The sequence below is a fragment of the Lucilia cuprina genome, chromosome 5 (genome assembly GCF_022045245.1).
Source record: "Lucilia cuprina isolate Lc7/37 chromosome 5, ASM2204524v1, whole genome shotgun sequence".
In the NCBI taxonomy this organism is placed as follows: domain Eukaryota; kingdom Metazoa; phylum Arthropoda; class Insecta; order Diptera; family Calliphoridae; genus Lucilia; species Lucilia cuprina.
The window spans coordinates 61,960,510-61,976,424 of NC_060953.1; the positions used below are offsets into that span (position 1 = coordinate 61,960,510).

The 15,915-nt window shown below is 27.2% G+C and overlaps 1 protein-coding gene across 3 annotated transcripts in view; it reads left to right on the top strand.

Annotated features, from left to right (window-relative positions):
* The window catches only part of LOC111675084 (probable myosin light chain kinase DDB_G0284661), a 175,327-nt gene that overhangs the window by 127,462 nt on the left and 31,950 nt on the right, over positions 1-15,915 (top strand). For all 3 annotated transcript variants that reach the window (XM_046951053.1, XM_046951054.1, XM_046951055.1), the window contains exon 3: positions 12,604-12,812. In XM_046951053.1, the coding sequence (XP_046807009.1) occupies positions 12,604-12,812 (209 nt within the window). The remainder of the gene's footprint in view (positions 1-12,603; positions 12,813-15,915) is intronic.

Here is a 15,915-nt window from a genome sequence, read left to right on the forward strand (position 1 = left end):
TTGAAAAATAGACAAACAAAGACTTAAGAAAATAATCTCAATTTAAGTATTTATTTTTTATACATATTTTGTATTCAGTTCAGTGTTTTGATAATAAATAAAAATATTTTGAATTCATTAAATAGCGAAACAACTTTATAGGTCAAGAATATATGAATTAAAAACAAAATCATTTTGCCAGGAAATACTAACAAACAGTTTTAAGAGCAGTCCAATATACTGTTGTATTCAAAATCTTCAATCTGAGGATTTGCATATTAAATATTTTATACAAAGAGAAAAATAAATTGATTTCTTCACATTCTACACCTGTTAGTTGTTAAACAAATTTATTTATCTGTTTACTCAGAAAAGTATCTGTGCTTTACGAAAGTTATATTTAATTAAATACAGTTTTTATGAGAAAAACATTTTCATAAATTTTATTTGTATATTTTAAAATGTACGTATTTTCCTGTAAACAGCAACTTAACAGATGAAGAAAATGAAACATAAACAGAATGAAAGAAAAAAGTAACAATATTGACTTTCAATATTTCTTAAGAACTGTTTATTGCACTTATTGTTTGCTTTTATAAATAAGTATTTGAGTGGGTTGAATATAAGTTTCCTATTCGTTTGCCAAGTGAATTATTCAGTTTAATGTCGATAACGAAAAGGATATTATTTATCACTGCTACAATATATGAGTTTACTGAAAATGCAATGAAAAATAAAAGAAGCAGATTTATCTGACTTAACAAGCAAGTTTTTTATAGAAAAGTTGTTATCCTAAGAAACAAGTTTTCCATAGAAAAGTTCCTGGCCTAACAAGCAAGTTTTCTATAGAAAAGTTGCTGGCCTAACAAGCAAGTTTTCTATAGAAAAGTTGCTGGCCTAACAAGCAAGTTTTCTTTAGAAAAGTTGCTGGCCTAACAAGCAAGTTTTCTATAGAAAAGTTGCTGGCCTAACATGCAAGTTTTCTATAGAAAAGTTGCTGGCCTAACAAGCAAGTTTTCTATAGAAAAGTTGCTGGCCTAACAAGCAAGTTTTCTATAGAAAAGTTGCTGGCCTAACAAGCAAGTTTTCTATAGAAAAGTTGCTGGCATAACAAGCAAGTTTTCTATAGAAAAGTTGCTGGCCTAACAAGCAAGTTTTCTATAGAAAAGTTGCTGGCCTAACAAGCAAGTTTTCTATAGAAAAGTTGCTGGCCTAACAAGCAAGTTTTCTATAGAAAAGTTGCTGGCCTAACAAGCAAGTTTTCTATAGAAAAGTTGCTGGCCTAACAAGCAAGTTTTCTATAGAAAAGTTGCTGGCCTAACAAGCAAGTTTTCTATAGAAAAGTTGCTGGCCTAACAAGCAAGTTTTCTATAGAAAAGTTGCTGGCCTAACAAGCAAGTTTTCTATAGAAAAGTTGCTGGCCTAACAAGCAAGTTTTCTATAGAAAAGTTGCTGGCCTAACAAGCAAGTTTTCTATAGAAAAGTTGCTGGCCTAACAAGCAAGTTTTCTATAGAAAAGTTGCTGGCCTAACAAGCAAGTTTTCTATAGAAAAGTTGCTGGCCTAACAAGCAAGTTTTCTATAGAAAAGTTGCTGGCCTAACAAGCAAGTTTTCTATAGAAAAGTTGCTGGCCTAACAAGCAAGTTTTCTATAGAAAAGTTGCTGGCCTAACAAGCAAGTTTTCTATAGAAAAGTTGCTGGCCTAAATCAAGCAAGTATTCTATAGAAAAGTTGTTGGCTAATTTTTTATAGATATGATGCTGACCCAATAAGCAAGTTTTGTATGTAAAATTTTTCGTCCTAATAAGCAAGGTTTCTATAGAAAAGTTTTCTTTAAAGAAGATGCTGGCCTAACAAGCAATTTTTTATACAAATTTGTCGACCTAGCAAGCAAGGTTTCTATACAAGAGTTTTCTATAGAAGAGTTGCTGACCTAACAAGTAACTTTTTTTATTAAAGTTTTTGGCCTTACAGCAAGTTTTTTTATAGAAAAGTTGATCGCGTAACAAGCAAGTTTTCTACACTTATTCAAAACCTGAAAAATATTATCATAATTTTTTTTTTTAATGTTATTTCTATATCACAGTTTAGCGACAGCATTTCACTATTTCTTTGCATATGACATGTTTTAAAAAAAATTTTAAATAGCAGCAAAAATAAATAGTATTAATTGTAAAAAAAAATAAAAATGTCATATTTCTTTTAATAGATTTTAATTTAAAACAAGTAGGAAAGTATAGTCGGGCATGGCCGACCATATGATACCCTACACCATGAGTATATTTTTACAATTTTTACTTTTATAAAATTTTTATTTTTTGTAAAGAAACTTTTATGTTGAATATTACCATAATTCCAAAATATTTAAGCCATTTATTGATAAAAAACTAAAATTTCTAAATGAGGCTTTATATAGGTCAAATATGGGCCGATCCTCGGTAAATTTGGGAAAAGGATATATTTCTAAATAACAGTTAGTTTTGTTGAGTTTCATTGCGATACAAATGGTTACAAGTCATTTTTAGACGTTTAAGTCATTTTTTGAAGGGGGGTTTGTATGGGGGCTAGGGTCAAATATAGGCCGATCCTTACGAAAATCTGCAGTATCATTTATACTTATATAAAACTTATTTGTGCCAATTTTTAGAGAGATAGCAGAATATTTGACGTAATTATAGCATAAAAAGTTCAAATCGGGAGGTACGGTTGTATGGGGGCTAGGTGAAATAATGGACCGATTTCAACCATTTTCAATAGGTTTCGTCCTTGTGCCAAAAAACATGCTTGGTCCAAATTTCATCAAATTATCTAGAAAATTGCGGCTTGACCTTGCGCACAAGGTTTACATGGACAGCCAGCCAGCCGGACAGACGGACGGACGGACGGACGGACATGTCTTAATCGACTCAAAAAATGATTCTGAATCGATCGGTATACTTTAAGGTGGGTATTGGACCAATATTTTTGTATGTTACAAACATCAGCACAAACGTATAATACCCTCCCCACTATAGTGGTGTAGGGTATAAACATACAACAAGGTAAAGGTTTAAAGAAGTGTAACGATCTACAACGAAATGCATACATAGCTGCTTTAAATATATATTTTAAAATTATATATTAATTTCGAAAAAAGTGTTACAAATTTACACTGACATTTAAAATGAAAGTATTTATAAAATATTAACACCCACTTCATATTTATTTATAAAAACTTTGTGCACATTTTTTTAATACTACAAAAACTTACGTTTGTGTGAAGGTTTTATACACAAGCAAATACTACAATTAGATTGCATGTTTGTTTTTTTATATTTTCTGCAATTTCCACTTAATGAAAATTTGCATTTATTTGCACCTTACTAAATACGGATACTAGAAATATAAAAATCAAGAACATAGAAATAAATAATTTTGAATACTAGGTTTAAGTAAATCATTTTTTGAATATAAAAATATTTCGACTCAGTGATTAACACTACCATGCGATCATATATAAATAAATCACTACTATTTACTTAATACATTTTGCCTTCCCATATTTTTATTATTATTTTATTTATAAAATATTTTCATGAATAAGAGTAGAAATATTTAAAATTAAATTCTAAAATAAGAAAACGAAATGTGAAAATAAAAATTATATGGTATTTTTTGAAAGCTACACCCACATCCTGCATGAATTATTAAATAAACAATTTACATGCATTTACACATATACATACATATTTGCACAAGAAAAATTCTTTATGAAAAATAATATAATAAAAAAAAGAAAACGACAACAAATAGCGTCATATTGTAGTAGTTGTTTTACAAATTTTACATTTAAATAAAGAAACAAAAAACATAAGCAAAGATTATGGAATGTTAGGAATTTATAGGTAAAGAGTTTTCTGAGGTAAAAATCAAGTAAGGGTGTTATAAGTTTCAATATAAGTATTAATATTTCTTTTTTTAGAAATTTATATTTTAAAGATTTATCAATACAAAATTAAATTTTCATTGGAAAACTATAGTAAGCGAATTTTTGACATAAAAATTTGATTTTTAACATAAAATCGAGTTTATAATAGAAAATCGAATTTCCATCAAAAAATTTAACTTTCATTATAAAATCGTCAATTTGAATAAAAAAAAAACAAAATTTTGCTAAAATTAAAATTTTTGATTGAAAACAAAACATATATAATTTGAATTTTTGATAGAAAATCAAAATACAAGAAAATAAACGGAATCGAAAATATCGAAAAAAAATTTTCACTGAAAATCAAAGTTATCGATAATCTGTAAAAAATAAAAGTTATCTATAACTTATTCATAGACAATCAAAACAATCGGTAGATTTTCTATTGGAAATCAAAGTTATCGGCAACTTTATTAAAGAAAATCAAAGTTATCATCAACTTTTTAAAGAATATCAAATATTTAGTGGCCCCCCAACCATGGGGTAAATACTCCAAGGATATGGGGTAGATTTGTCATTAGTAAAATTACACAAAAAATTATTAAATTCATCAAACAAAGTACAATAAACAAGATATTTATTGTTTATTTCACATAATTTAACCCAATTTTGTTCTAAATCACAAGCATTACATACATTTGGCGAATGTGCCCCAGGGGCAGTTCTGGTGTTTAGTTAATTTTTTTTTTTTGGGGGGGGGGTTTTCAATTATGTTAACGAAAAACTATTATGGTTCACTGTTATTTACATTCTATCACCAACCAATATATTTTTTCTATCACAAAAACTAAAAAAGTTAGCACAAAAAATGCAGACAGTGAAATATTTTCATAGCTCTTTGAAAAATAATCCATCAAGTCTGCCTCCTGCCATATGCAAAGTTAATCTTTCTAACTTTCAGGAATGATAGATAATCGCAAAATGTTTTAAAATCGATTATTCAGCTTTCAAGTTATTCGCTTTGATAAATGTGCCCCTATGGCGAATGATCCCCTTTCTACAATATTTATCGATTTTTTAGAAAATTTAAATAACTTATTTTCCTGGAAAATTAAATTCATTAATAACTTTGCTATATAAAGTCGATAATTTGACGAGAACTTTTCTTTAGAAAATTAAACTTTTTTTATTGAAAATAAAAGTTGTCGATAAATTCTCTATAAAAAATCAAAGATTCGATATCTGTAATAGAAAAACAAAGTTATTCGAAAACATTTTTGTACGAAACCAAAGTTATCAATGAAAACATGTCTAATAAAACACAAAGCTAATCATCTCTATGGAAAAATCAAGAAATTGATGAATTTTGTATAGAAAATCATAATTATCGAGGATTTGTCTGTGGAAAAATATTCAATAACCAAATTTAAAATTTTTAACTGAACACCCATTTTACATTGTACACCCAAAACACACACACACATTTCCATGAAGTATCGTGTTCAGTTTACAATTTAAAACTATTGTATTTTCAATTGCTGCTTTCGTAAATAGTGGGTGTGCTTACAACCACACATGTGCATGACGCCAAAATAAATATACTTTTCTCTAAAGAAAAATTAATATTTCGAAAGGTACTTGTGTACATATTTTATATATTTATGAATAGGATTTTTATTATTTTCTACTTTATGGAGTTTAGTTTACGTTTTTCTTTTTCGTTGAATGGATTATAAAAAACAAATTTAGAATAGAAAACAAAAATATAAATTTTGTACTTATTGCATGTTTAAGAAAACATAAACTATATATTTCATTTCTTTTTAAGTTTGTAATAATTTATAACAGGCCCCCTTCGTGTGAAGTGACTATAATGGTTTAGTTTTAAAGTTGACACTAGTTACGTTCAACGAATGCAACGTAAGTGCAGCTGTAAACTTATAAAACATATCCACTCAAAAGGTAGCGTTTTTCAGTAGCATGTAAAGCAATGTTCAAAAAAATTAGATTTTAATAATTTTGAGTATCAAAAAACTTTATTTATTGAAACTAAGTAAATAATGTAATGTGACTACAACTATTAATTTTTGCCAAAAATTAAATGTTTTGCAGCGACGTTTTGACGTTTATCGTTGTTGTTTAAATAACATTTTTTCGATGGAAATTATATGTGAACATTTATGTGAAGATTTTATAAAATTTTGTAGTGTGAGGAAATTTTCTTTAAATTTTTGTTAATAACAAAAATTCGAATATTTTTACTGTTATTCTGTTAATTGAAGTTATCGATAACTTTCCTTTAGTAAATTGAAATTAATAGGAAAAGTTTTTATAGAAGATCAGAACTGTCGATATTATGTATATAGACAATTAGTAATATCTATAGAAGATCATACGTTTGATATGTCTTGTATAGAGAATCGAATCGAAATTTTTTAATAGAAAGTCAAAGTTATTGGTAATGTATCTAAACGAAGTAATATTTCCTACACAGATTAATGTTTCCGGTCTTATTTTTGAATTGCTAACTTTAAAATAGAGAATCAAATTTATTTTAAATTAGCATGTTATTTTCTTTCCTTAATTATTATTTGTACAATTTCCATTGAATTCTAATTGATGCAATTATTTTAAATTTTCTGGCCAATTTTTTTCCAGTTTCATTAATATTTTATTTTTAAAATTTTGTGCTAAGAATTTTTATAACTCTTAAGTAGTCAAAACATTTTATGCACATATTATTTAAGATTCTTGCCAATATATGAAATACTTTATATTTATTGTGACAATAAAGTAATATTTTTTCAAATGCTGAAGGTTTTGTATTCATTTTGTATCTCATTTTGTATTCAGGTCGAGTATTCATTTAACGTTGTGTGCAATCGATTAATAATTTGATTATTTGAATCACCTTCTAAATTGATTTTTAAAAAATTCTCTACCAAACAGTTTAACTCATTTGACTAATAAATTAATAAAAAATCAATTTTATATTTATTAAATATTTAATTAATACAATTAATAAATTAATTAATTAATGTTAAATCTTGTCTCAATAATCAAGGTCGTCGATAATTTTTTTAAAGTTAATCAAGATTATAGAAAACTTTTTTTATACATCACTTCAATATGCTAATATTTATAACGCACAAAAATATTGTTCCTATACCAACGTTAAAGTATATCGATTGATATTAAATAACTTTATGAGTTGAATATGACATGTCCATCCGTCTGTACAGCTGGCTGTCCATGTAAACCTTGTACAGGCCGCAATTTTCAAAAAACTTTTATTAAATGTGTTTTTTTGGCACCGGAACCAAAAATGGTTAAAATCCATTATAATACCTAGCCCCCACACAGCCAGATCTCCCGATCTTTAAAAATGTCTTTATCATCCAAGCTTTACTTATATAAATTAGTATCGTAATGAAATGTTCCATAACTACTTGTTTAATACAAATATGTATATTCTTTGCCCAAATATAATGAGAATCAGCCCATGTTCAACCCTCACTTCCATTTACAATATAACAAATATTTCATCAATAAATTACTTAAATATTAGTATTAAGGTAAAATTCAACATAAAGTTTGAAATGAAAATCCTTTTTATACCCTACACCACTATAGTGGGGAGGGTATTATAAGTTTGTGCTGATGTTTGTAACATACAAAAATATTGGTCCAATACCCATCTTAAAGTATACCGATCGATTCAGAATCATTTTTGAGTCGATTAAGACATGTCCGTCCGTCCGTCCGTCTGTCCGGCTGGCTAGCTGTCCATGTAAACCTTGTGCTCAAGGTAAAGGCCGCAATTTTCAAGATAATTTGATGAAATTTGGACCAAACATGTTTTTTGGCACAAGGACGAAGTCTATTTAAAATCGGTCCATTATTTCACCTAGCCCCCATACAACCGTACCTCCCGATTTGAACTTTTTATGCCATAATTACGTCAAATATTCTGCTATCTCTCTAAAAATTGGCACAAATAAGTTTTATATAAGTATAAATGACACTGCAGATTTTCGTAAGGATCGGCCTATATTTGATCCTAGCCCCCATACAAACCCCCCTTCAAAAAATGGCTTAAACGTCTAAAATTGACTTGTAACCATTTGTATCGCAATGAAACTCAACAAAACTAACTGTTATTTAGAAATATATCCTTTTGCGAAATTTACCGAGGATCGGCCCATATTTGACCTATATAAAGCCTCATTTACAAATTTTAGTTTTTTTTCAATAAATGGCTTAAATATTTTGTAATTATGGTAATATTTAATATAAAAGTTTCTTTACAAAAAATAAAAATTTTAAAAATATACTCATGGTGTAGGGTATTATATGGTCGGCCAAGCCCGACTATACTTTCCTACTTGTTAAAATATAGTGTAGAGTATCAAATAAAAATAATTCCAATTTGTCAATAAAAATTTCATAATAATTCACACTTACCAACTAAGCTTGCATACAAATAAGTAGCGAAGTAAGTCATTACAAATAAGAAGGTTAACATTTTTCCTATTTTGCCAAATCATAGTGCTGACCTTGATTTTATTCTATTCCTTAGTCCGCTGTCGCAAACACAGTTGCTAGCGTGTGATCACATATAATGACATATATAAGTTATTATTAATGTACTTGAAACAAATTCAGACTGTGTGTGGTAGTAGTCATAATTAATTTATTGCATAAGTACAATTAATTAATTAAGTTTTTGTGTACTTACAATTCATTACCAAATTTTTGATTTGAGATCTATAAAATTCCTTATTTTATACTTCAAATTATTTTACTTTCTTGGCTCTAGTTCAGCTGTTGCCACTTAACTTTTTCATATAAATTCCCTTGAAAATATTTAATACAATGAAATAACATTAACAATCTAACAAACAATTTTCAATTATAATAGAATTATATATTTTTAAGTACTTCTTATGAACGTATATAATAATAATCATAATTTAATTTTCGCATTCTCTAATTTAATGTTTACAAACACAATATTACATAATAAAGCAATTTATATGCAGTGGTTGGTGGTGTTCATTTAACACATACATATATATACACAATTCGTAATTGCCAAATATGACTGTTATTAACAGACTTATGGAGATACTTTACTTTATGTCCCTTTTTTTCTCTGCAAAATTCCATTAAACCAAAACTTATTTTCCAAGAAAAGCTTTAATGTATGAGTGAGTAAGTGTATGCGTTGGCATAGAAAATCGAAAAACATAAATATTAAACTTAAATAAAAGTTAGAAATACTATAGTATTTGTGGAGGAGAATTTCATAGATTTATAAGTTCTATATAACACTTACTTATACATACATATGTATGTTTATGTGTGAGTATATTTAATATTTAATAACTAACAATGAATATGTATGTATGAGTAAATATTTGTTTTTATAATTTGTTTCAATGATATTAATCCTTATTTATGGATTTCACAATGGTTTTTAGATAATACAAAGTTTTAAGCTTCTGGCTAACAAGCAAAACTAAATGCACTTTTGTATTTAAAAGTTTGGGTGTATGTAAGTATTTAAGTACAGAATCTACATTTAATAGTTATGTGAATTATGAATTTGGTTGAATATCTTGATATTTACGTAATAGAATGAAATGAGAAATATGGCAAATATTTATAATATTTCCGGTATCCGGTTTTTCAGTTTAAGTACAAAAATATATTATGTTTACATATGTATGAAGTACAGAGAAGATTGAGAATAATTAATTTTTTGCAAGAAATTTAGAAACATGTATATTTCAAAATTTCTTATAATTATAAGCTCACAAGAGGTATTAAACCCGAGATTTAAGGCGTTGAGAATAACTGGACTTATAATGGGTTAAATTAAGTTAAAACTCTTAAAAAAAGCATAATCTTCTTATACAGTTTTACTGAAAACACTCCTCATCTATATGTATATTCATATGTTAAACCATATTCGGTTTATACGATACAAGTAAGAAATGTTGTGGTTTTGACCATTAGAACAAATTTGTTGTTTAACAATTGATTTATGGCTTTGAATTTTCAAAATTTTACAATCCTTGTGCGACATAACAAAAACCATAATGCGACAGCAAAAGTTGCATTAGCTTGTTCGCATGCTTACTTATTGTTGCAACCAAACAAATACATACAAACATATGTAAGTATATACATGCATTTATCACCATGTATATATAGGTATGTCAGTATATATGTATGTATGCAAGGAAAAGCAACAAAAGCCAATAAGAAACATTACGACAATGAATAACTTTATGATGTTTATGATAATAATGAAGGTGACAATAAATACATAGCAAATGATGATTAAACAACAATGACGATCATCATCATGATAATAATATTCATGATTGTCATGATAAAGATAATACTAATTGCGTTACATACACTTGGATGTACGAACAATTCATAAGTTAAATAGAGATGAATGTATGTATGTATGTAAGTATGTAGAGGGGCCAATAGCTGTTATGTTATCCTCACAATACATGTGTTTAGCGTATTTATATTCATACATATGCATGAATTTATTTTAGGGTGGTTCAAAAATTTAAATTCCAAATGCATTCACTGGAAATTTCAAAATTTGATAAGCTCGATTGAATGATAGCAAACTACTTTTTGTAAATTTTTAGCCCTTAAATGTGTCGCGTACCATTTGTGGTACAAAATTGAAAAAAAAAATCAAATAGCAAATTCAACTTAATCATGATATATTATATTTCAAATAAATTCATACCCATCAAAAACCTCGTAATGACTTGTGTCTACTCAACAACATTCGTTTCAATGACATCTACTTACCGTCTGCATTATTTAGAAGTGCTATAGTAATGACTTTCTTTTGTACTTAATTTTTGTCTTTATCATGTGAAAACCATTATTTGACGCTTAATAAAATAAATAATTAGCAGTGCAGTGAGAAGACAAATTGACTAAAGGTGCTTTCACACCTTTCAAATATATGACGAAACTTACGTGACCTTAATAAATATCCACGTTTGATAATTTGATGCGATATTATTTGCTATTACAAAAATCAAGAAAATATTTGCAAAAAATAGTGGTCATGTCTTTTTTGTCAAATATTAGAATGGTGGGAATGTAGCTTAACAAACCGAAGTTTATGATTCGTATTCTAGCTACTTACTCAAGAACTTCGTTGTAAGAGATATGGCAAGTACTTTTTTACCTCCCTATTTGTAAACAGGCGCGGTAAGTACATCCCTCCAATAATATCACCGTGTTAATATAATGTGTATATATTCTAATGGAACATTTTAGAAACTTCAAATGAAGCGAAGGATTTACTCCATTTACTTCAATATATCTGAAGTCTTTCAGGAAGAAATGTTTATGTTCTTTTTTTTGAAAGTTATTAGGAAGTGAAATTGTAGTATTATAGAATACAACTAATTTGACTTTAATAATATTAACATCAACTCCAAAATAAAATGGGTTAAATTCAAACTCTTTCAGCACAAAAAAATATGTCTTCAATTTTAAACAAAATTGGATTCTTTTCGCTTCTTTGGAAGTCAACAAACGCCACAGAATGTAAAAAACTAATATTATAAAAACATTATTTATCTCCATACAAACGGTACCACTCTAATGAACATAAATGCATATGAATGTGTGTGTATTTGAGATATCATTTATGTATATGGGACTTATGCTTGTAAGCCTTTTAGAAACAACCCTTTATCCTTCACCCATATTATGGTACTTATTTATACTATATTCTATCCCCGTATATGTAAGTTTTATTTTGTTAAAGTAACTGAGTATGTAGGTGGGTTTGTATTCATTGATATGTTTTACATTTATGTATTTAAGTTTTACTTACAGTCTTCGTTTACATTATTATGAACTAGGAAAGAATCCTTTAAATATTCATAATATTTACTAGTATGGGTAGATATGTATGTAGGATGATTTTTTAGGAGTTGGTGTCTAGCAAAATTTATAAATATGTATATCATACATATTTACTTAAAATATTGCGTTATTATCATAATTAAAATATTGGTGTAAAATATTATTTTGATTAATATAAACTAAATTATAACTAAAGCTATAAACATTATTTGTTTAAAGAATAGAATGAACAGTCTATTTTTATATTTATGTACAATAAAAGCATAGCTGATAATTCTCATTGCAGAATAATAAGAAAATTCTAGGTATTATATAAATTATAGCCTTAAAACAAAATAATGTTTCTAATAATTTGTCCAAATATTGTAAATACAATTTTAGAGGCCATTCAAACTTAATAGCCATACAACAAAGAAAACCACTTATGTCATGGGCTAGTAGAATTCCATTAATCATTGTATTCAACGTTAGCCATTTGAATTTATTACAGTAATGAATTAGCACTACGTAGGTGACATAAATTTACTTGATGCAATGAAACTTAAAGCAAAATTGTGTGAACTAAATAATATTTACAAAGGTATTTGCATACACATTGCCTTCTTAGTAAATACGAAACGTATAAATCTCAAGTTAAGTATAAAAATTTATAATATTTTGTCATTTATCATAATATTAGAAGATTTTTTTTTTTTAAATATCCTATATATTTTTATAAAATTGTACAGAATTTGATTGTTAAATTGAAACATTAAATTATTTATAATATACTAATTGACTTCTCTATTTTCTAGATTTAACCATGGGCTATCAAAGACTGTCTGGCAATACAAATCACAATAATGTTGATCAGAAACCAACACATTTACCACCGGGCCACTATACACATGGCCATAGATGGAATGAACCCTACTTTGACTTGACAATGCCAAAAAATATAACATCTTTGGTAGGAAAATCTGCCTATTTAGGTTGTAGGGTGAAACATTTAGGAAATAAAACGGTAAGTTAAAAGAAAAAGTTATTTTTAGTTTATATCACCTTCAAATGAGAAAGTGTTTGGTTTTTAAAATAACACCCATCTGCAAATTTATTTTATTTTTATAGTAAAATAAGTCCCTTTTATATGATGACCTTTTTTTTTTGATAGACTTGAAATAAAATACAATAGATTTCCTTTAAAATACAAATAAATATAATTCATCTCCTTTTTATATACTTACATACATACATATGTATCAGGCATGGAAAATCAATCACAAAGTATTGAATTAATTTCCACTTTTTTCTATCAGATATCTAGTCTTAAAATTAGACTATGGACTTATTGATTTTTAATGAACTAGTCATTGTCTAGTATATTGAATAGTTTATAGTCCGTGGTCTAGTAATAGACTAGTTCTGTGGTCTAGTAATAGACTAGTTCATTGGCTTGTCAATGTACTAGTAATTGTCTAGTTTATTGAATAGTTTATTGTCTATGGTCTAGATTATGATTTAGGCGATTGTGTTTTTTAATGACCAGGTCTTTTGTTAAGATCATGGTTTAGTTTATGGTAAAGTTTAAGGTCTAGTCTACGATATAGCCTATGGTCTAATCTACGATATAGTCTAATGTTAGTCTGTTGACTAGCGTATGATACTGTCAATAATCTAGTATATCACCTAGTCTGTGTGACTTCCGTTAGTGGTAAGACATACATAATCTTGAGTAAATGAGTCTATAACTAAGAACTTTTTTACTTTTAACTTTTCTCTAATATTGAATCTAAAAATATATAATCAAACATATAGAAATCCTAATGGAGTGAAAATATATGAGATTGAACTTTTTTGTTCTGTAACTAGAACTTTTTAATTTTGTATTTAATATTTAACCTAGAAACTTTTTGAAGATTGTATATCTATAAGAAATGATTTTTGGTACTTTTTTTCTTCAATTTCTATCTTTTAAGTTTCAATTAATTTTGAACCTTGAAACATGAATTTAAATATTCAGTGTCCAGAGTAAAATGAAATATGAAGAAAGGAAATTTTGGTAATTTTTTCGTTATGCAACTGATACTTTTTGATTTTTATACTTTTCTTCTTTAGTTGGTTCATTTTGAACTTTTAATAATATGATCCTAAAAGTGCAATCAATACCTCTGTATATATATTGAATGAAGATATATAAACTGTAACTTTTATGTACTTTTTCCGTTTTGCAACTGGTACTTAAATTGAATGACTTTTTGGAACTTCGTTTTCAAGCTGGTTATATTTTGATTTTATTACTTATAATAAAACAAAAGCATTAAATCAGATACTTTTTGGTACTTTAAAATAACTGTTGTTATTATTAAACTTTGTACAAAATAGAATCTAAAAGCATACAATTAAACTTGCAGAGTGTTGATTAAAGGATAATATATATTATGGGTTAAGTTGTCTTTTATATTTACGATAAGGGTAGTGACAAGGGTATAGACAGGTTAATTGATTAGTCTTTGAACTAAACTATGGGCTAGACTATTACCTAATTTATTGAATTTTACATTATATAAAATTTAAATATTAAAAAACTTGTTTCGTAAGGAAGCTTCGATAATCTTCATCAAAAAGTTCATCCCTGAAGGGTAAATACAAATCATATAAAATTTGGTCCTATACACACACAATTCTTAGACAAAATGTAAAAGCATCTTAATGTTTTTTTATTCCATTATAACCAAGTAAATATCGTTCCTTTTATAGCTAAACTTGGATAGAACTCCTATAGAAACAATAACACTTTCTTTTATGCTTACTCTTTGCGCTTCCGTTTGCTGTTTGTTTTTATTATCATTATTTACATAAGATTTTGATTTATTTTGTTTTTGTTATTCCTCACTTCTAATGCCATTCTAAAACTAAGTAAAGACAAATAAAGTATTTTCTGTTGTTGTTGTTTTGCTCTTTTTTTTTTTTTTTGACATGTCATAAATTCATACGACTGGAAAGTGAAACATTTCAAATCTCACATTATATTTTTTATGTTTATGTTTCTTTTAACTTTATTTTTTTTATTTTATGAGCTCAACATAAACGAACAAATATTGCATTAATTCTAAAACATTTGCAATTTTTCTTTGACAGAGAAATTTTAATGAAAACTTTATATTGGACGGAAAAAGTGTGTTGGCTTTAGATTTTTACTGAATTAAATAATATTATTTTTAGAGTAAAAAATATAGAGTTATTTTGTGAATTTATTAATACATTTTTATTTTATAACATATTTTTAGCTTTAGTATTTTTATGATAAAACTCAGAAAAATTTATAGATAGTGTTGTAATGGAAATTTTAATAAATATTTTATTGCATGATATTTTACAGTGAAAATTTGCTATCCTATGTAAATATAATGTTCAGAATTCTTATTAAAAGAGAAGTCAATTTGGTGGTATCTGTGTGATACACGGTTGTCAGATATTATTACGTTGGAAGTGAAATGTTCGGAAATTATCCTACAATTCTATGAACAATTTTTGCTTTAAAACGTTAATAAAAATTGTATGTTAGCGATGTCAACTTAGACATTTTCTGAATATTTTTCTGCCAGTATTGTAAGATCAAATAACTGCATATGTCTATGAACTTAACTTAATTTTCTGAAGGTTTATGATATTCAAACCATATGTTTCGGAAAGAAATCAACTTACAATTTGTAACATTGCTACATGCTCAGCAAGAACTTAAATTCAAAAGTAAAGAGTTTTGATCCTTAAAAGGAGCTTCTCACCACTTATTCATTAACACACGCACAAGTAATAGTGCTACTACAAATCATGTTTCTGAACAACATTTTCATTCTTTAAGTGCATAAGTTAATGTTTGACTTTTAATTCTATTTAAATACTTGTTAGGTATTCATATCATTTATTAACCAACTTGTACCGACATAATAAACTTTTTATTTAATTAGTAAGACAAACTACAGGTTGAACTATTAAAACATGAACAATCGTTTGCGGGTTACTAATCTATATATATAAAATTCTAACGTTACTGACTGACTGACTGACTGACTGATTGACTGATTCATCATCGCACAGCCTAAACGGTTAAAGCTAAAGAGCTGAAA